Here is a 23,258-nt window from a genome sequence, read left to right as displayed (position 1 = left end):
GAAACAGAGAGGTGTCTGAAAGGGTAAACAAATGACATCTCCCAGTTATTTGATTGGGACAATTTTTGCGCACTTCAGTGCTGTTTTAGCAGCTGTTTGCCATATTTTCTGAAATGTGGCTCACTTAAAGCCCAATTCTCAATTCCCTCATCCAGAAGAAAAATCCCTGTAGGACTCGTCCCCTAATTTAAGTCCTACATGCTGCACATTTTCCTGCTTCTTTCCCAAATACTTTCTTTTAACCTAAACTGAATATATCATTCCTCCCTTGAGGCGCCAGTGAAGAAAAACTCATTCTTCTCCGTAATCTCTCTGTAAGAAGCTCATGCAGGATTCTATCTCCTCTCATCTCTCTTACTTACCCATTTTCTTCCATTACTTATTTTTGACTAACTTTTCCTTTCTGCATTAGCATTTTTGTGCAAGAGCAGTACATGAAATCGTAGATTTGTGCACAGTTTGTTCTGGACACTGGTTTCGCCCATATCAAACTAAGCTGAAATATTTCCAACCTCTGTTTAACCCAGTTACTAACCAATAACCACCTGCTTCATCCACAGAGAAACAAACATATATGCAATTCTGACTCTACAATGTTCTTTGGGCCATTTTGAACCTGTTTGTTCTCATTTGTGGTTGGAAAAATTAAGTTTTCAGTTTGTGGGGACAGAGGGATTGCATCTGTTGGAAATACAATTGAAAGGTTGTATGTAATGAATCGGGGAGAGGGGGGCGGGGGGGTTAAGCTAGACCAAAAGAAGAGACACAGCACCTGCACCTTAAAGAATTGGCTTCATTAGGTAGGAAAGTTTCTGTTTGAAAGCTGCAGATGAAGATGGATTCAGAAGTCCAAACAAATATTCTAATCATTGTAAAAAATGTCTTCATGAGAGGAATGTGTAAAGCTTAGAATGTCCCAGCTGGAATCCAGATCTAAGTCTGTCAGAAAATGTGTGGTGTGCCACCTGTCCTCACAGTCTGATAGATAGAAAGTCAAGTGGAGAAACATTGAAGTGAAGATGTGGCATGCTGACAAACTCATACAAAGAACTGAAAGCTGAATTTGAATTAAAATATGCTTCAACCAAGTATCAAACTAAGGATCTGCACTCTTAACACATTGTAACAGGCATGTGTGGAATTTGGAGAGCCACTCTGGATGTTTATTCTTTGTTATCTGAAAGCAATGAAAGGGGTGTGGTAGGCTGATGCTCTGGTAACCTTCCACCCTTCTGGAGACTGACTTACAGGTTTGAAATTTGACTTAAACACCCCCAATGACTCACCTTTTTCAGACTGGTTTCAGTTATGTGTGATTTTTGTTTTTTTTATGTTGCCTTTATCACTCGGACCAAAACTTCTTGATTAAGATTTGCCTGAAAGGTTATTCAGTCCACGTTTTGTGTGAGTTGCTTTTACTTGGGGTTTGAAAAATATGTTTCATAGTTGTTCCAGTTCTCAACAAAGGTCATAGACCAATATTTGTTATCAGAAAGACATATTTGAGGTATATTCTCATTTATGTTATTTATAGCAGAGCTTCTGTTTCAATCCATGTGCTCATAGATGCAGTGTTTTTGAAAGAAGCTGTACTTCCCTGTTTTGAAAACACTCTCCGCTTGCACAGATGAGTAGGTGTTAACTAATGATATGACATTGAGTTGTTTTGAAAAGAATATGCCTGCTTTCATCACCAGATGGTAGCAGAAAAAAAGAGCACACATTAGCATAGGTGTATGTAGTGTTTTTGCTGTGCTTCCCCGCCTGGTCTTGCTTTCAGCCACAGTTTAGGCTTTAAATATATTTATTAAAGATCAGTTGGTATATCGATTATTGCTTGGCTTGGCCCCATGCCGTTGTTCATCCTATTATCTAAAGTATCTGTTGGTATCCATCCAAAATGTTTGAGTTGTTTTTGAAGTTTAAGATAGTGGTAATAATCGTTTTGCCTGCTTGACCTAACTGTGGCGAGCTGAGCCCGTAACCTTCAGAGACGGCAGCTGCCAGACTGCCAGAGAAGCTGGGATAATTGAAATGACTGTCTGAGTAAACTCTGCCTTTCATCTCCCTAATTATTCACTGTCCTCATTTGGCAAAAATATGCCTGTGCATTCACATTAATGTCGAAAGTCTGAGAGGTCGCTGTACGTTTCCTGATTAGTGTGTGTGTGTGTGCGCTACTCAATTTCTTTGTTGCTCGTCGGGGGCACAAAATGTATGTCAATTGAATGTGTAGATTTTAGAATGATCATGGGGACCTATGAATGATGGATCAGGTAATTGATGCTGGGGTTCTTGAAACTGGGAAACGGATTGGCACAGTTCCAGTGTAAAGCGGGGGACTGAAGAGAGCACGTAATTAGAGCTGAACTGATACCAGCACATAAAAATTGTGCAGCAATCAAATCGGGTGTGACACGCACTGAATGGATGTTGACAGCTAACTATATCCAGCTTATATCACCCTGTTGTGTATTATAAAGACATCTTTACAGTAGCACAATCTTGATCTAAGACAGCATTTCCAAATATATTCTCCTTAGACAGCTATCAGAAAATACAATGCTAATGCTGTAAAGAGATGCTGTCTTTTTTACATTTAAATGTTTCAAATCATAATACATTTCCATGTGAAATGTTTGATGCCTGCAGTTCTTCATATGATGTTTTGTGTTCTTCTGTGGCCTTTTTGTGGAGTTGTGGGAGTAATGAGAAGGTTCTCTAGTGCTCCATGTTCTCCATTCATGGATAAAGGCTCTCACTGTGGCATTCTAGCTTGATGAATGCCATTAATTTTTTTTTCATACTTGTTCTTCCTTTTTTTTTTCGGTCAAGGCATGATAAATTGTTATACAAGTTCTTGTGGCCTACTTCATACTGTCAGACAGGTTCTGTTTAAATTAGTTCTTAATTCTACAGGTCTGGCAATAATCAGACATGAAGTTGGTCAACATTTATTCATTACTAATTTATAAAGTGGACAATTATTTTCTTGTATTGAACCTGGTTGGTTTGGACAGCTATTTACTTGAATGAATGAAATCTTTTAATAATTGTTGTGCTTATTCAGATAATCTACAGTATGTCTGATGTTTATTAATGAAAAAAAGCAAACACAGTTTTTACAAGACTAAAAGAAAGGAAATCAGTGGGGAAATATATTTCAAGTAGCATCAACAAAGCTCTCTTGAGCATCCCTACAGGTAACCTAACAACTAACAAAATTCTCTTCCTGTTAGCCACGGTATCCCTAGCAACAGTTCCCCTGGAGACAGGCTTTGCAGCATTTCTATGGTTCATTTAGCAAAGTCCTAATGCATGTCCCACTGAACAGCTACAGCTTCAGCATAAAGCAGTAGTTTACTGCCGTAAGCGGCGTTGAGGCTGTGGTTTGTGTTTGACCAGAGATTAGGCAGACCGGAGCTTTTATGCTCGTTCTGCTGTTCAACGATGATAAGCGCTGCTGCGGGCCATTGTGTCTGAGCCAGCAGCCGAGGGACATGAGAGTGTAAAGTTAAACTGACAGAAAGCATGTTTGTTTTTGTGGTGTTTTTTTTTTTTTTTTGTATTATTCATTAGGGGTGTGAGCCCCTAGAAAGCAAGGATGATATATACATAACATGGATGTATTACAGTGAAGCAAGATCTTTTTGTTTGTGTGGAAAGACAACTAATAATTGCAGATAAAGTGGAGTTGAACAATCAGTGACTTTTACTGCATTATTAGATTGATCTTCTTTAATAAATCTATGTAAATAAAAGACTCCTGCTGCAAACCAAGACATGCAGATACAACATGATAACATTTCAGATTGGATGGTTGAGTCATGGCGTGAGATTTACAATAATATAATAATAATTGTTCAGCAAATTATAAACCACTTTTTAGGATGCTGTAGGCCAACTTAAAGTGATTCATACTAAAGGAGAAGAAGGAAAATTGTGTTTACTAGAAGTGTTTACAAATCTAAATCTGAAAAGAGTGGCATGCATTTCACCTATCCAGAGTAAAGTTTTGATTGTTGTCCGAAAAATTTATTTTAATCCCATCTGAGCAGATGTCATGATGTTAAGGATTTTGTATAGAGCTCTAGTCTCAAACTCAGGAGTCCTTTACACAGTTGGTGTACATTGTATATTTATGTTCTGTTTTTTCAGTCTTGCTTTTCAGTTCAGATCCCACTCCGTTTTTTTCAAAGTTAAGTTTCTCTTAGAACATCTCAGTTTCTTTTTCTCCCTTGGTGTTTTTGGTTCCTTTATGTGCTGTGCTCCGTGCACTTCCTGTTTCTCTATGGCTCCTATTTCTCTGTTTCCTGGTTTCCTTTCTGATTTATTTTAAGTCATTCTTGAGTTGAGTAATATTCAGCTTAAAAATTGGTTAGTTTTTTTCTTTTTTGTGATTTTATTTTCTATTTATCCATTCAGCGCCATTAGATTTCCCAGTATTTTCATCTGCTGGTCGTGGAGCGGTTTTGATTTTCAGATGATGGATTAAAGAGTGCTGTGTGAAATCTTTAACGCTTGTGATATTACTTCCCCCCCCAAAATCCATAAGAACTTCTTCATAATGCCACTCCCTAACCTGTTGTTGGGTTACTTTGTTGTCATAATTATGTTTGTATATATTGAGATCAAATTACACAGAAGTGGACTCTTTTAATTAGTTTTCCTTTGAAACATACATAACATTGACTGCACTGGATTTTCTTTAGGGGTGTCAGAATGGCACTGAATACATATGCAAGCCACACTTTTCAGGTTTTTATTAAACTTTGAAAAGCCTTCATAATTTTCTTTTTAACACATAAAACCAATAACGTTTATAACTATAGCAAGACATGGGAATTTTAAAGAGTTCAAGAGGAATTAAGGTTTTTGCAAGCAACTTCAATAAGCTTAAAGCAACAGAAAATTATCAAAAGGGACTCCCCATGAGGACATAGATGTGTGTGCAAAAGTATGTCGAAGCATGAACTTATGAAAAGTAGTTTCTATCCTCAAGGGAAATGGCACAACTCTCCTCGTTTTGAATTTGCTTCGGGTTCTCCAAATGTTTTTCAGACACAGCAGCAAAAATGATTAAAAATGTCATAACTTAATGTGAGCTACAATTAGTATAAGTAATCCAGTTATAAATACTACAGGGGCTCTGTGTGGCTCAATTGTATGGAGACTATAGAGGTACCTATTCTGTGTTTGAGTCCCAGCACAGGACCTTCTTTTTGTCAAGCTACTAACAAAGAAAAGTCTTTTGTGCCATAAAATCTAAAAAAAAAAACATCTGTGCACAACTCTGCACATACTGTAGCGGGAAGAACCTGAAACCTTTGATTTTTCACCTAGTTAACTATCTGTTAAAAAAAAAAAAATCAACAGTTCTGCTATGAAGTCAGGAGTGTGGCAGAAGTGCAGTTGTTTGCCATTTGCTTTGTTCCTAGGAGACAATCTGAACAGCACTGCCAGCAGCAGGGTAATATTATCTGCATTACAGGACTCTGGGGGTTGTAGCCAGGGTGATGTGATCTGAGATAACACCATGCCTGAAGCACATATTCTCTGATTGTTGACCATTATACTGTACAGAATAAATGATCACGGTGAAATTGTGCCTTGTGTCTGGGGAATGATTTCAGCCATCCTGGGTTTTTTTTGCCAGTGAGTGTATAGCCTACTGATTTGTGTTTCGGTCGAGCCACTTGTCTCCACATAGAAACAAAATCGACTTACATTATGCTGATGTAGTAGTTTTCTCGCTCTACAATTATTGGAAATATTTCTGGTTTAGCTTTACCATTAGAGAATCAGCCAGTTTTTTAAATGGACTGTAGCTCTTTCACCTTTCATGTCTCATAAACAGCATGTGTCATAATCACATCCTAATTAAAACCTCAGCAGGTTCACAACATGGAAAAATGGCAAATTATGAACTCTTGCTGAAGCATTACAGTGGGAAACAAGAAATGTAACACTCAGTGTGTAGCTTATTGTTTATTAGAGATTTGTCTAAGTGCTTTTAATGAACTATGACAAAAATCTGACTTGATTTATGTTTGTGTTGCATTTTCTAATTTCTTATTTACAGCTTTATTGAACTAAAACCAGAAAATTCCAGTCACTGGCATTTTTTTCTCTCAACTTCTACTGCAAACATAGAAGGATGTAAAATTGTAATAGTTTTTGTATTTTTGGACCCCCACTTATTCGCTTGTTACTACTGGATTTGGTCTCTAAACCCCACAAATACCAGGTGACCCTCTATGGATAGACACTAAAAACCAACTCATCCATAGTCTGGACTCTGTATGAAAACAGAATGAATTTTAAGCTGGCTTCAATCTACTTTGAGTTGCATCGTGTCGTTCAGTGAAAAGCCATCATTCTGTGCTTAATATGAAATGTTTTTGTGTATTATTGTTTAGTGTGAAATATATTAAATCAAATTATGCCTTGCTGTTGTACAATCACACTTGACTGAATGTGGAAAAGTGTAATAAATTATAGGATTTCTGCTGCCACCTCTTTCCCCAAGCAAGGGAACACTGATCCCACTGATTTCTCCACAACTCTTTAACCTTTAACCTTTGCTCACTTTGAAGTATTGAATGCCTCTTTACAGCACCAGACACATTAACATGATCAAATGCCTGCCATTGTGTGATAACATTCCCCAAAACAGATTGATTTCCATAGCTAGTGAAACTAACGAGCAGTTCTGTCTTCAGACTTTCTAGCTAGCAAATAAAATAAAAAGTTAATATTATAATCATCTGTTGAGAGGAATTGATACTTTGTTTTTATCGTCTAAGACAACACCTGAGCACACATGTGTCGTTAAATTTTGTAATTTAGCTTAAAATGCTACCGCTAACCCTCAAAGCTAAAATCTTACTTGCTACTTATGCACTGTTGTCATAGGCTTGCATATTTGAACGTTGGATTACAGTTTTTATTTAGCACTTGATTGTTTATGGTGCTATTCAGTTGTAAAGAATCATCCCTCAAGTCTTGTATATTTCCCCACCATTCAGGCAGATGTCACCTTTAAACAGGAATTCAACATGATTTTTCTTAATTTTCTTACTACTTTGAGGTTTTACTTCCACCTAGCCATTTTTAGTGCAGTACTTAGTCATTTTCAGAGGAAAGTTTGTTTTATGTTGTTGTTTTCAGCAGCTTGCAATTTGTATTGAAACCATAAGTTTACATACACTGAATAAAAAGAAATTATTTTTTCTCGCAGTCTGAAGTTAAATCAAACCAAACCATTCTTGTTTTAGGTCAGAATTATCAATACAAGTTGTGTTTGCTAAAAGCCATGATAATCAGAGACCAAATATGTTAGAGGTTTATTTATTAATGTCTTCAAAATCAAAAGTTTACATACATTTCAATAGTTTTTTTTTTGTTTGTTTTATTTTTACTCAGGACTTGTTACAAAGAAACAAGTTGATGTAATGTATTTTGCTGAACCTTGTTCAGCAAAATACATTACATACATTACAAATTATGCCTTGCTGTTGTACAATACATTACATCAACCTTGTTCAGCAAAATACCAAAGATGGTGTTTTGGTGGTCAAAAGCAGCATCGTGGCTCCAACAGGGTGAATCCTAAACAGATAGTTGCTGGAAACTTGGCATATCTCATCTCATGTCATGTTGAATCGGGATTTGTTTCCCTTTTTTTTAAGTGATAGTTTTCTTTTACTGTTTATATGCTATAAATAAACAATATTCCCATTTTTTAGACTTCCCAATATCATGGTGGCTTGTAAGAACTCTGATTATATTTTTATACTATTTTATATCTAAAGGTAACATGGCTATTCAAAGATAAAGAGTTACTGTTCTCTCGGATGAATACATGCATTCAAAACCCACACATTAGCAATGATAAGGTACTGACAGTTATCCTGAAAACCATAGAGATTTAAGTGGCAGCTTCAGTGTAGATAAAATTAATGAGGTTGCTCTCCTCCCACACAGAAACACGCATGATCATCACGGTGCTCATAGGGCATTACTTACCGTGTCAGAGGACTGAGGTCTGCCCTCAAGATTTACTGCTGTGGTCAGATTGTGAACTGGCTCCTGCTCTGTCAAAAGAAAAAGAAAACAGAGACCAAGAGAAATGAAGAAGAAAAAGGATGAAAAGTTGGGAGAGAAGCAAAATGTTCTTTATAATGAATAGACCGTGCTCTCAGAATGTCTACCTGAATAAAAATTACCTTAGTCTACTTCTAAAGCATTTACGGTTTTCATAATATTTTATTATCTTTGCTTGTAAAAACAGATTTCTAATGAGCAGCTTCCATATTGAGTGAAGCTGATGATTAAGCATGCTGTAATATTAATCAGAATGTCTGTGTGACTTTTCAGCAATTTAAACACTTATTTCCCAGATATTGCTTCAGGGGCTGGAATAATGAGTCTCTTTCCTAATGACTTTAGCAGCTGATGGGGAAGAGAGGGCAGCCGATTATAGAATCAAAGGTTTGTCTCCTAGGATAAGAACAGTAGGTGCGCCTACTGAACATCTGCCTGAGTTGAGAAAAAAGAAACGTCTCTTCAATTAGTCATCTAGAAGAAAATGATTAAAGAAAATGTGGGAGGAAAACACAGAATGGAGGGATACTGGCACAACTGTTCGATTGGTTGTGTCATCCATTTTTTTAGTTTTCACATGTAAAGAGTTTATTGCTGTCTTTAAAGAATATTTCAGCAAGAAAGCTTTTTCTGCACAGAGTTTGCATGTTCTTCCTGAACATCTGTGGGTTCTCTTCAGGTTCTGTTTTTGGACAATGGGAGGGGTTTAGAGTAATTGGTTGCTTTAAATTGTGAGTCTGTGCATGGTTGTCCTGCATGTCTCTGTGTTGCCCTGTGATGGACTGGCAACTTGTTCACCAAATAACCTGCCCCTGGAGATAGGCACTAGCCTCTGCACAACCCTGCAAGGATAACTGGGTTTACTTGATGGATGGATTACTTTCTTTTCTAGGCTGGCTTACAAAGAGGTTACAGAAGCTTTTTTATTGTTATTTTTATTCTTGTCATAGAGTACCGAGTCCTCTTTCAGTCTCTGTTTAGAGAAGACATGTGACTTTGTGTCCACTTAAGTAGATTCACTTTTTCCTTATTCCTGGTTTTCATCCTTCACTCTCTTAATCAAATAATACCACAGCTAGGGATTAGCTGGAACTCTCACAATTGGACGACACTGAGACAAATTATTACTATTCCACGTCAATGTATAACATGATTGAATTCGTTTTACCTAAAGCAGAAAAACAACACATATATTCATCATCATAATTGTTATCGTCATAATCACACTTTGTAATTACTGCTGAGGGAGAAACTGGTTTATATACATTTACCAGGTTTTCTTCCAAACTCTGTCCCCACAGAGACGGATCTGTGCAGACAAAAACACACGTTGCATCTTTATATTTGACAAGAAACCTTGAAATTTGTGTTTTTGGAGATATTTGACTTGGGAAATGATCACATCCACATTCTCATTTTTCTCTCTAAAGGCCACCTAATTGTCAACGTAGATGTAGCACAGTTTATGATTTTCTGTCTGCTGTTTATTGACAGCATTGCCATATTTATCAAATTAACTACTGTCACATAGCTGTGCAATCACAGGAGGATTAGAGGAAGAAGAAGAAAAAAAAAAACAGAAGATGGCTTGGTGGTAGATCTGTCCTCTCCAGCGAAGCTGAAGATGTTCTTTCATTTCTGCAGCTTTCTTCTTTCACTTCTGTCCCAACCCCCTTTCTTTTGTGCTAAATTATCTCTAAATTGGAAATGTAAAGGCTGGGGCAACACAGGGGAACACAATCTACTCCCTAAGCTCCATAAATGATACATTTATACAATATGTCTGCTAAGCAGTAATGAGAATTGCTGTTTATTTGGTCATCAGGGATCCACGTTATTTATCTCCAGCATACAGACTAAACCTCCAAAGAATCCACCATACCCTTTAAGCACGAAGAATTTGAATCAGATTTTGGGTGGGGTGAGAGGGGGTCTCAAAACATATCTTACGATTATGTTCTCCTCCCTCGTCAAAAGGCTGGATTAGGAAGGAAAGCTCTGAGTAAAACCAGCCTCTTATAGGGCTGTACAGAGCTTTGAGGTAAGTGTGTAAATGTATTTGTGTGTTTGAGGAAGAGCTTATAATGGTAATGTTCGGATGACAGTCCTGTTCTGTAGGTTCAATAAAGGCGTCAGCAGGCAGAACAGATTTATGACTGGCACTCTGAGGGGAAAGCCTGATGGGGGGATGGAAAGGAAACTCGCTATCGAGGATATCTTATTCCTCCTTTGAGAATCACCTCCTTTCTCGCTTTAATATCATGGCTCTCGGGTGCTGTATTGTCTCTGGGCTTTCTTCTGATGGTTACATTTTTCACCCTTTTTTTTTTTGTTTTTACAAACACTGCAATCAGTTTGTGTCCTGGCCACGGATCTTCTTCAACTCAAACAAAGCTTTTAATTCTGTGTATATGTGAAAATGGATAATGCAAATCAATACTTGCTTGCTTTTGCACTATAGCAGCTTGTCGATATGCTGTAAATGTGGCTGAGACAGAGGAAAAACAAGTGCAGAGTAAAAGGCAGAGAGTGATCTGAGAATGGCCTGACATGCGGGGATAAAATGATATGAAAAACAAGCCAAGTGGATTCCCAGAACCATTTTTTACTTGCACTCACCTTTTGTAGAAAGTGGCACTAAAACTGCTCATGATGTACAGATGGCAAACATGATTCCATGGGTCTTTCATGGAGAAACATTGAGGTATCTTTGCAAAAATAAACTTGCTTTCGGTTGCTTAACTAAACTGTTTTTTCCATTATAACGTCTATCCCCATTATGCTTCCTGCTGTGATATGCTAGCCTTGGCATTTGAGCCATATTGCTCCATAAATATATATCTATATATATATATATATATATACATATACATTGATTTCAACAACTAACTCACAACATTGTTGTGGTAAAAAGAAGCCTTATGGGTTTATAAATCACAAGCTAGTAAAAATTTTAAATTAACTAGGCTCTGCAACAACAAAAAAAATTAATATGTACAAAACCTTTCTCACTGTCAACTTCAGAAGGGCAAACCTTGCTAATTTGATGGTGGGCAACAGTTGCTTAGATATCTTTCCTTTTTGGCATTATTCGACACCTGTCTGTATTTTTCATACTGTAAATCTTCTTTAATAGATGTGACCTCATCTGCTGCTGACCAGTTAATAAAGTGCTTTAGTAAACAGCTCCTGCTCGTTACTTTCCCATAAAAAATTCATGGAAGCAGCAATGGTTAATGTTTCTTTTTTTTTTTTTTCATTTTTGCTTTGTTTATGTTTAATGAATCATGAAAGGTTAAAACTTGCTGTGCTTTAGTGCACATAAGGCCAGATTTAAATATGTTAAGAACCTGGTAAAGACCAGATTCACTTTATTTTGTCTGAATATATAAAACTATAAACCTCAATGTACACATATATCTTGACTGCTACTGTGATTTCTCATTTCCTGATCCACAGCAACATTTCATGTTTTTGTAAAATAATTTTTGATTAATCAACTCCAGAGAGTTAGATTTTAAGATTATTATTAATAATCTTTTAATATCATCAGTTGTACAAATACCAGCTCCCACACACAGTGGCCACATGTCACCATTAGTGTCATTAACACCCAGTTAGGCGGATGCCAGTGTTATTGCAGTTCTCCGCCTTCTGCAGGAACGTGCCCTAGCTGTTCCCCTCCCAAAGGCTGTTTCCATGCACGCATTTTAGAGGAAAGTTTACACGTGTGTTTTACTTTTATTGCTGGGATCTGAATTTGATTTTGTTTTCAGTAGCTCCAAGTAGAAATCCATAAGTTGCCTGTTTTTGTTTTGTTCAGTTGTATTTGGTGCTTATAATCTTTATGTGAGATGTCCTTCATGGAATACAAAGAGGAGGGGGGAAAACAAAGAGGTCAGTAGAGGCAACAAATGGGTGAAAACCCAAGTAAAATATTCATAAAGAGTGGTGTAAAATTAAGAAGAAAAAAAAGTGGTTCAGGCCAATCTGAACCAAAACATGATCTAAACATAGCCATGAAAAAATAATTTCATTCATGTTTAATTGCTTTTATTTACAATCATAGCACCCATTTTTATACTGAGGTGTTAACAACTGCAAATAGTTGTTTTCTCCATTATTTAAGATGTCAGTGTTTTCTTTGGCCTCTTACATTAAAACTGCATGCGTCATTTCCAGCAATGTCTGATTTAAATAGTAAAATGCTCTGAATATGTTCAGTGTTATGAAGAAACAGCTGCAGAGTTATTTCTCAAAAGCTCAATTTTTTTTTATGCCTGCTACTATTAATGCACCATGGCAGAGCTAGAAAACCCAGAAAGAAAAACATGCTAGTAGCTCACTCACTCATTTTCGACTGGGTATTTTTAAAAACCCCACCCGGTATTTTTACACCACCAATGACTCTGCAAGCGTCACACTGGGAACTATGGTTTGCTGAAAGGTTTGGCATTGTGGGAAGAGGCTGTTTGCTCCACACAGAGTTTCTGTGTTGAGTTGCTCCCTCTGGAAGCATGCCTTTGGTCAAAGAAGGCACAGCAGGCATCACCCATCAACAACAGTGAGCTTTGGAAATCATGGGTGGGCATAATGCCTTGACACTGAATGCCCTCCTTCTGTGTTGTTTACTTCAATCTTTTAATCGTAAACTGCAAAGAGATTGTTGTTGCAACATATGAATGTTGTGGAAAGGTAAATTTACTATAAAGTTGAGCATTATGTTTGACACTTGTGAATTGGCACAGTGTGCGAAAGTAACTACAGAGCATATAAAAAATACCATATATTTAGCTATGAAAAACTTTTAGGTGCTTCAAAAAGTTCTTCACTATCTTTTTAAAAGTTCTTTCTTTCTGTCTTTATTTTATCTGTCACATCCTGCACTGATCTACTGAACAAACAGCTCACTGATCTTTGTTTCTTGTTCTGACCATTTAAAGTGAATCATATATTGCTATATAAGTTATTAACATCAATCGTTAAAATTTAAGAACAAGTTTGCAAATCAATTATAAATTTTAATGATCCACACTGTATTCTACTGTTTCTTTTTTTTTTTTTTAATTTATTTTTTTACTTTTGAGCAGTTTTCAGTTTTCTTTCTCAGGTGTTTCCTTTTTATGGTTTATGGTGTATGAACAAAGATGCAAGAGAAATTAATTTTATGTGCCCCAGTTTCCTGAGCTACTCTAATTAGAGTTGGAAATTAACTCTACCAAACTTGGCAACCTTCTGAGAGCACGAAGCCAATCAGTAAATGCAATGCACAACTCCCTGTCTTTGTCTCAATGCACTGCCGTGCAGAAAACCTCAAATAATGAGCATAAATTTTGATTTGTAGGTCAAGGATGCTTTGATGTCTGTAGTAAAAGTGAAGGATTTTATGCACATTTTGTTTTTGCACAGTCTATGCATTAACAGCATTTAAGTGACAGTTTTTAGGTCTTGGTAAGCAAATTTTAACCATGGTTCTATTGCATGAACAAGTCCGCTGTTTTACTTTACCATCTATCCATCGATCAATCCAGCCGTCCCTTTCCTTAGAGCCCCATATTTAAAGCCTAATGACTAGAAATATCTGCTGTGGATTCAATGTGAACTTTAGTATTTATACTTTAAGAAATTGCTAAAAATATACTGAGAACTCTGGAAACCTTAGTTTTCCTTAGTCAGGAAAATTAAAGATTTGGATGCCCCGCTAGCCCAAAAGTCACAACAGCATCTGCATGTCAGAAATGCTGTAGCATCAATTTTAAAAACCTTTTAAAGGTCTTAAATGGATGTTTGGGTTTTTGTCCTTAACAGATGGCCATTTCACTGGAACCCCTCCAACGTACGGTTACGATGCAGACCGAGCAGAGGAGCAGCGGCGGCACCATGACATCCTGCCGTACATTGACGACTCGCCATCGTCCTCGCCGCACCTCAGTTCCAAGAGCCGTAGCAGCCGGGACACACTCTCCTCAGGATCATTGGAGTCCTCCAAGTCGGTTAGTGTGCCATCGTGTCTTCTCATCAGTATCAGCTGACACTTTTTTAAACTTTTCTAGTAAAAGCAAACTAAGGCCAGGGGTTAAGAATACACAATATGGCTGAAAAGGACGAATATTCTTTACCTTCCAACTTTTCATCAGCTGAAGGTTCTTTAGGCATACATGTTTTTCCACCCTACAGTTTGACACCCAAGAAGGAAACAAATTAGCCTTCAGAGATTGATTGCTTCTGTGAGAGTTTTTGGCAGAATTATTCCTCATCCTCATAACTTTGCAATCATCTCTATGCTTCCATCTCTCTTCCTTCTGCCTTTCTGTTTCTGTAAAAATAGATCCAGCGATCTTTAACATCTGACACTCTTTACAGATTATAGTGAAGATGATGTATTAGTTTCAGAACACCAAAGAGCTGCTTTTCTTAGTTTTTTGTGATGAAATTTTAAAAAATGGAAGGGTGCCAGAGTTTAAAGTAATAGGCTAAAATGGCTTCTGAGCGGTAAAATCATTGTGTTGGTTGTCATGGAGATGTTTTAGTTCATAACCTTTGAACCTTTACTACACCTGGGGAGCATTCACAAGACACAAGAATTGAAATAAATAGCTTACATTTGACAATAAATAGTGGATGTTGCCTTTTTTGTTTGACCTGGGAACTTAGAATTCAGATTTAAGTCATCCAAAAACGTAGACAATTATGGAAGCATAAGTAGACCCTCTGTCAATTGTACCATTGCACCTAATAGGATGTATTTTTTTTTAAATATTCATATTAGGTAGATATTTGACTACAAAATCATATATATTAGTGGTTCTCTACTCCTTTCACTAAAACATAAGTATATTCAAAATGACAGAGTTGTATTTTTCATCTTCTCATTTAATAGTAACACTGATAGGTTATGCTGAAACTGATGGAGGTGCAGAAACATCAAATATTTATGGGGAAATTACACAGCTTGTGAATTCAAGACAACATTCTAGTGTAGATGTGATGCCTGTGACTATAAAATTGTAATTACATGGTAGCAAAAATGTACTATGTTAGCAATACCATGATAATTACATTCCCTCTAGGATACCAGAAACGTTATGTTTGGTCTTAATTGATTATAAAAGGGGCGTTCCTAAGGTTATATACTATAATTCTTCAAAGTAAATTTACATAAGACGTCAATATGTCTTATTGATGTCTCATGTAGTATGCTTAAATCCATTTATTATTTAATGGATTTCTGTACTACCTAATCACATAACTTATTTGCTGTTGTATCAGAGCAATGTTTTCAGTTTCTATCACTGCAGTTTTAGCTCCAAAGCAGTTCTCCTCTGAAAGTCAGTCAAATATATGATGCAACACTTAAACAATCCTCCCTTAACAAATTCCCAGCAGTGTCAAACAGACTTTCGTGGGCTGCCAGAGCAACTATCGTTTTTTATTTGCCCTTTGAAAAGTCCTCCGCAAACATTGCCCCTGTCTCATTCTTTAATTTATGTATCAGAGCCCAGACAGGATCAATTTGGCCCAGTGTGAGCTGATGGTTTTATGATCTCAATGTTGTGACTCACCATCAGAGATGATTTGATTTTTGTCAGTGGCTCCTTTTTTCTTTCCTCCTATTGTGACTTTTCCTCTCATTAGAAAGTAAGAGGAGAAAAGGGGTAACTGATCATGAAGACAGTTATATTGCTGCTAGAGTTGCAGAAGCGTAAATCAAGTACAGCTTTCTTCCTCAACCTATAAAGCAGATTTTTTTTAGGTTTAAAGTTTGACTGCCAGAACTGGAACATCATAAAGCCCCTTAAAGTTCACTGTTGTTGCTTTTCATATAATACTGTTGGTGAGGTCATGCCCCTGCTTGCTTTGGCTACATGAAACTTTGACATAATAACCATAAGACATGAAATCTTTCTAGAGAATCTGGAATTGTTCATATTTCTAACTGAGGTGCAACATTGGAAATTTTGGACGTAGCCAAGCAGACATGAACATAGGAGGGAATCACAATAGGAATAAAAAAGGGATGGCACAAATTGTTAGTGAGCAATTTGTAAAATAAAAATTAAAGAGTTAATAAAACTAATACAGGATTGCTATTTATTGTTGTCTTCTCAATCTTGTTAAAACTCTGTTATGGAGCTGCCTTTTTTTACTGATCTGTTTCATCTACAAACCTCAGTCACCCACAAACAAGTTAGAAGCAAATCAGATCATGAGAGCTTCTTATTTAGGTGTGTAGCTTCAATGCCGCACACAGATGCCTCTTTAAGTTGGTCCCAAAGACGAGCTCATTACTTGCCAGCATAATGAATAAAAGATGGAATGTCTGGGCATCTACTCAAGTCTTCTATGTTCTGTCATCAGAATGGATGAAATAATGCTTAACCTGTGTCTTTTTTTCTAGTGTAACCTTTTTCTCCATGTTTGCTAGGCCTTTAATGCTACTTTATAAGCATTGAGGATGATGACACATTTTTATTCATTGTCACAGCTACTTATTTTTTTTAGGCCTTCTTTATGAGCTGAATTAGAGTGTAATAAATCCATTACATTTTATTTTAGCAACACCTAAGTTAAAAGACAACCCAGAAAAAAATATTTAAATATATTTGTATACATACTTTCTTTATATGTGTATTTTAGTGCCTATATATAATGAGCAATGGAAACATAGAATGCAGCTCAGAACTCTAAACAATGTCCTACATAATGCAGGAGCTGTCAAAATCTATCGTCAGACTGCTTTCATAAAAGGGGGTGTAAGAGAATAATAGAAAGAAATAAGACAGGAAAAGATCACACTATTGGAGCATGAAACCTTTAAAGATGAGGCTTTGTTACAAGGCCTATAAAAAGTATCCACTCTCTTTTTTTATAGGCCATTTTACCTTTTATATTACTTTTAAAAATCAGTCATGATCAATACAATGTGGCTTTTTTGTTTTTACGAAAATAAAAAATCAAAATAAAAAACAAAATCTTTAATGTCCTGCTGAAAACTGATTTCAATAAAAATAATGACAATTAAATAAAAACATGTAACAAAAAATGATCGACTTCTAAAAGGACCAAACAGGGTAAAATATCCAAGGGAGTGAATACATTTTGTAGGCACTGTAGAAGAAGAGGAAGAGACTGTTTCATTGTTTTTTAAGTGTGTAGTTTGTGCTTTAAAAACTTAATCATAACTGTTAGAAAATACATCTATTTTTACTTTGAAATAATAATCATAATTTGTGTGTATTTGTGGACATTGGGATATGTGTAATGTTTCCAAGTTAATGATGACTGTTTTGCAGATTGTTAGAAATAATGAAAAGAGTCATTCATGAGATTCTTCTTTATGTTGTCTTTGGACAAATATGCATAGTGTGTTTTTATGTTTGTAGGGTTAGTAATTCAAGAAAAGGAAAGAAAAAGCTAGAAGTAAAAGACGTTTCAGAATTAAGTGAACCAGATCACATCACAGACCTTGCAAAACTTTTGAACCATATCACTGATTTCTCTGTAGTACAAATCAGAGATGTTGGTGTTGGAGCCACATGCGATCCATTGGATTTCTTAGAAGTTCACTGTCTGGAGAACGATAGAAGTATATCTGTACTATCTAGATCAAAATTTAAAAGATGTAATTATGAATGTCTAGCTTTAGTCAAGTAGTATTTTTTACAAAAATCGTAGTGATATGACTGTTGCAGGAGTTGAAACATAATAAAAAGTGTATTCAGTCATGCATTTAAACTGCAGGTTAACAACCTCCTATGTAACGCAGTCTATAATAATCCCAGAGGGTTTCATAATCTACTCAGCCTTAACTGTTTTCTGAATCTGCATCAGCATCTACTTATGAAGTGGCCATGGAAACCGGTTTCCAACCCATTTGCCCCATCATTTTAATAAATGCATGTACGCCCACAGACATCGAAGGTCTCCCCGTATGTGTGTGCAAAAGCAGTGTAGAAGGCATGGTGCGACATATTGTACCCTATTTTTGTAAAGAAACAATAAGTAGCGCTATTCTTATTGAAAATACTGAAAAGATTTGCTTATTTTTTTTTTAGATATTACTATGATAATGAGAAATATTGACATATCTTACTTGCCCCTTGACTCTAACAGCCTGAATATGCTAATGTACAAAACTGATTTAAATGTCCTTTTCATATAATCTTTTTTTACCATTTTGCATCTATAGAATATAAACTGACACTATATTGCCAAATATATTTGCTCAATCATTAAAATATTAATTTCAGCTGTGCCAAGCACTTCCACAGCCACAAGCTCCAAGTCATGCTAGCTGCTTCCACATATATTTGTGAAAGAATGGGATCTCAGGAGCTTAATAAATTCCACTGTAGTTCCATGACAAAATGCAGCTGATAATTTTCATTACTACTAAATGTTCGATAGTGAACCTTAGCCTCTGCTAAGAGGTTGCTAGCTTTCTGCAGATGCAGTAGCTGCAAACTTTAAATGGACTTCAGATTAACAAGAGAATACTGGAATAAGTTTTATAGAATAGATTTCCATCATTAAGTTCAACTTGACTGACCTGATAAAGAGTCTTGACTTCAACCTGACAGAACATCTTCTGAGCCAAGACAGGGCTTCTTGCCCAACATCAATGTCTAACCTCACAAATGTGCTTCTGGAGGAATGATGACTATAAGCATAGTACTTTTGGAAGCTAACCATGAAGTTTTAATCTTTATGGATTAGGAATTTGATGTTAGTCAAAATCAGGTGAGGATAGATCTGTGAATACATTTGGCAATATACTGTATTGCATATGCTCCACTGAGCTAGTTTCACTATCTGTTGTTGGAGGCACTAGTTTCATCTATATTACACTTGACATATGTTTTCTGCTTCCTATTTAGATACACTGTTTAAATATTGTTTTTAAAATTTTCTATTATTGTTTTGCTCCATCTCTGCCAGCTTATTTTATTACTTCCTATTTTTTACCTAATTTCCTCTTCATCATTACCTACGGAGCTGAAATCCCCCCACTTCCAGACTGGAACTTGTGTGTGTGTCTTTCTTCTGCATATTTGGGCCCCAACCTTTTTTCTGCCATGGGAGAAACCCTGTCTGTTTGAGTTATTTCAGAGTTTGTGGTTAAACAAGACAGCCCGAGGAGTTTCTCTGTTGTTCTGTTTTCTCTCATGTCTGTGCTCCTCAGTGAGCTTTGACTCAGCTGAGGGGAATGGCAAAGCAGCCTAGGATGTCTCTTTTTTTTTTTAAGGATGTTTTTGTTTCATTGAGCATTCCTGCAGCTCCTCCATGGTTAGCCAGTAACTATAGATACTCAAAGTCTTATTCATCACCCTTTTACCGTCATTGATGAATGAATTTTAGTTTATCAGTCAGGACATTTGAGGTTAACTAGATTTTTCTGTAAAAAAAAAAAATGGAAGCAGGGTTTCATACAGTTTGGACCATACGCCATGTATTTAGGTTGTCAGGAGGCAAAACATTATTTAATTGCTTAGATTTTTTTATGAAATTAGAGTTGTTGCATTTTATTTTAAGCTTTAGACATGTTTATATTCTTCACAGACGGAGTGTGACCTTGAAAAGGGTTTGGAGATGAGAAAGTGGGTCCTGTCTGGGATCTTGGCCACAGAAGAAGCATACCTCAGCCACCTAGAGGCTCTTTTACTGGTGAGTGAAACTGCACTGCACAACATTATTATCTCCTTAAGTAAACTCCAGTTTACAACTTGAGAAACCAGCGACAGTGGTCATTTTTCACTCTCCTGATGTTGCCAACTTTCAGTTCAGTTGTTTCAATTTCAGCGCTTCAGACATTTCAACAAGTTTCTGCAAACCAGTGATAAATTAAAAGTATTTTAATTGGATAATTAGATTTCCCCCTTCTCAATATGTTTCAATATATTGTTGTGTATCTGAGACCCAGAAAAAAAAAAGTTTTTGAATTTTTTATTTTTTTTCACTACATGACTCTTTGGAGTGAAAAAACATCACTACAATTGAAAAAGTTTCAAAACATGTTATTATTTATTTATTACAGTATGTCCTTTGGAGAGGACATCGGGACTCTCTTGTGGCAAATATGAACACATTTTGAGGCCCAGGATGTCCTCTCTAAGGACCAACAGGATTTAACACAGTGGCATGTATGGTTTCAGAGTTATGAACAAAAAAACCTATGTCCTCCACAGAGGACAAAAATGTATTGCTGGGTCTCAGGGGAGACTCTTACACCAGTCCAGGGACAAGGAATCAAAAATTAACTTTTGACTAACTAGCACAATTTTTATACTGGTTTATTAATCTCTGCTACTCTTTGTTAAATCAACTGAACTGAATTTCTGTTTGTCTCAGCCAATGAAACCACTGAAGGCAGCTGCTACAACATCCCAGCCTGTTCTCACAGTGGCCCAGATTGAAACCATCTTCTTCAAAGTGCCTGAGCTGTACGAAATCCACAAGGAGTTTTACGATGGACTTTTGCCCCGTGTCCAGCAGTGGAGCCACCACCAGAGGGTCGGAGACCTCTTCCAGAAACTGGTGAATGCAATCTGAGTTCCTATCAAAGGAAAATTAAAGGGTTGGTCTGTTTGTGGTTGTAGCCTGTGTGCAGCTATGACAGCAGCTGAGTCCCCGGGTGTAACTGTGTGACGTTACCCCTAATCAAAGTGACAACATTGGGCAGCCAGAAAGGTTGACAGCAGTGGAAAAGGACATTTGGGGTTCTACAGTGACATTTATGTTGCCTGGACGCCCTCCCAAAGCAAACCAACAGAGCTTCAGCGGCTTTACTTACTATAACATCTCATCAAACAGAAGGATGTCAGAAGCAGAACCTGCCAGTTAAATTTGATAAATTGGCAATAAAAGCAGATTTGATTTTTCTAGCGATCTTCCTCTTCGTGGTTTCAAATTTGCACAAATTAAATCTGGATTGCCTTTGCTTCCCCTTTTCCACCCAAACAGCTGCTCACTCTCTTTCTGTCCTGCAGCAGTTTTTTTCCAAGGATGTCAGGGCCAAATGTACAGTACAGTGGTTCTGTTTAATCATTTTCACAGCGGGTCAATTAACTCACAATGAATCATTTGTTAAAACTCTGAGAAATACAGCTCCTCTCCCACTGATCTTTCCCTCACGCTTCTCATCTAGCCCCCCGCACCCCCCGAACTGGTTGATACTCTGACGTGCACACGCACACAGAGGGGGGCACAGGCCTGCCTCACAATGCCCCCTTTCTGCCTCAGGCAGCTGAGGCCATCACAACGCTGTGTGCTTTTTGTCTTCAAGAAGCTGCTATAAATAGGAGCTGCCTTCACCACACACACACATACAATCTTATTAATGTATCTCTGAAGGCTGCCTTTGGGCTTTGGATGAGAAATTTTAATTGAATTTGTATTACTATCTAGTAGATGGGCACTTGGAAGAAATTAAAATAAATACATTTTCTTTTGCATTTTGCATCGTTTTGGTTGCTTCTGAATTGGACACATTTATTTTCAGTATATGCATTTTTTGTCTCTTCTGATGATAAATTATTGCGCTTGCTGTTCCCTTTAAGAAATGGTTGAGAATGGTTCGCCTTTTTGCATGCATTTAGCATGTGTTACTGTTATTTCGGTTTTATGGGTCCCGGACAGGAAGAACTCTAGTTTTTAACATACAGATCTGGTTTTTAACATACAGATCTGGTTTACATAGAAAAACTCCTATGTTTTTCATTTTTAGAATTCAAATAGGATGGCAACAATCACAAACTATGCTTTGAAGAACCTGTATTTAGTCTTACTTTGACAGATCTGATTGGTATAGATTATGAAGAAAGGAAGAAAAAAAAGTTGGTTCAGATGTCAAAATAACACAATGCATTTGTCCTTTACCACACTGGCAAATTAGAAGCCAACTTCAGCTTTGTGTTTGTCCATAGTTTATAATTTGAGCAACCTACAGATAGTGTAAAAAGATATATAAATAACATGATATAAGTTCTTTTAAGTTCAAAAAGAGCAAGAATTACAGTCATAAAATAATGGATATCACAATTATTATACTATTGTTATTGAACAATGAACAATGTCAACTTTTCTGACATGCTTGAAAATGAAGCAAATATTTACTTTACACGGTCGAACTGTTTCTATCTTATTCCCTTTTTTGTAAAACCGTTACAGCTCTGCTGTTCTGAGGACAAGGGAAAAGGAAAATTAAAGGGAGTAAAGGAGGTGATGCATGCGTTCTCGTGGGGGCGGGGACGTCCGTGAAAGGATGGGAGCCGACAAGCCAAGTAGATTTTTAGGCTGCTGGAACTCTGATAGAGCTGTCTCACCATGACTCTTAAATCTGCAAAAGCTTAGGAGTCATGAGACATCAGAACGAGGAAGATGAGAGAGGGGATGAAAAGAGGAAAAGGCAGAGCGTCGCTGACAGGCTACGAGAGTGAAGTGTCAGAGAGAATCGTTTGAAGGCTGAAAATAGGGCAAATTCACAGTTGTGATCCTGATCCTCCTAAACACAAGCCTCAGAGATGGGAATCTGTTAAACTAGTGTTGAATTTGTTTTATTAAAGATGAGTAAAAGAAGATGAAGCTTTTCTGTTTAAAACTGTGGCTGTGACAAGCTTTCAGTGTCAAGTTTGCTGGTGGTTGTTAGCTTGACTGTATCATAACATTGATCAATAATTCCCTAATATCTCTTGGACAAGTCTTGTCGTTAACTTTAAAATGTCTCTTTGTCTCTGGATCAAACTTACAGTAAGTGTCTCAGCTGCTACATAGACTTCATCAATCTCCACTATTATTGCCACTTCTGGTAAAAAACAAACAAACAACTATTTACTACACAGTTGTTAGTCATTTTACTCCCTTTCTAATCAATATTTTTGTATTCCTGCTTGTTTTGTACCTTAAGAAACAGAATCATCCGTAATGCGATGCTGAGGGTCATTTTTTTCCTCAAATTTGGCTCATAAAATTTGGAACAGGAGGCAACAGCCATAATATTTCAACAGTCAAAATAAATGAGTTCTCTACAAGTACAAGACTTTTTACTTAATTTCCAATAAATTAAATTATACAGGATTTATAATTTATCTACCTAAATCATGATAACACCTAACTACAAGGAAAAAAGAAAACTTGAAGTAGCTGGGTATGAAATC

The 23,258-nt window shown here is 36.7% G+C and overlaps 1 protein-coding gene across 1 annotated transcript in view; it reads left to right on the top strand.

Moving 5' to 3' along the window:
• bcr (BCR activator of RhoGEF and GTPase) overlaps positions 1-23,258 on the top strand; it is a 75,049-nt gene that overhangs the window by 27,188 nt on the left and 24,603 nt on the right. Inside the window, exons 2-4 of the mRNA XM_028025944.1 lie at positions 13,915-14,099; positions 19,666-19,770; positions 20,455-20,640. Of these exons, the coding sequence (XP_027881745.1) occupies positions 13,915-14,099; positions 19,666-19,770; positions 20,455-20,640 (476 nt within the window). The remainder of the gene's footprint in view (positions 1-13,914; positions 14,100-19,665; positions 19,771-20,454; positions 20,641-23,258) is intronic.

Source organism: Xiphophorus couchianus, chromosome 8 (assembly GCF_001444195.1).
Source record: "Xiphophorus couchianus chromosome 8, X_couchianus-1.0, whole genome shotgun sequence".
In the NCBI taxonomy this organism is placed as follows: domain Eukaryota; kingdom Metazoa; phylum Chordata; class Actinopteri; order Cyprinodontiformes; family Poeciliidae; genus Xiphophorus; species Xiphophorus couchianus.
This window is presented reverse-complemented; position numbering and strand designations above follow the sequence as displayed.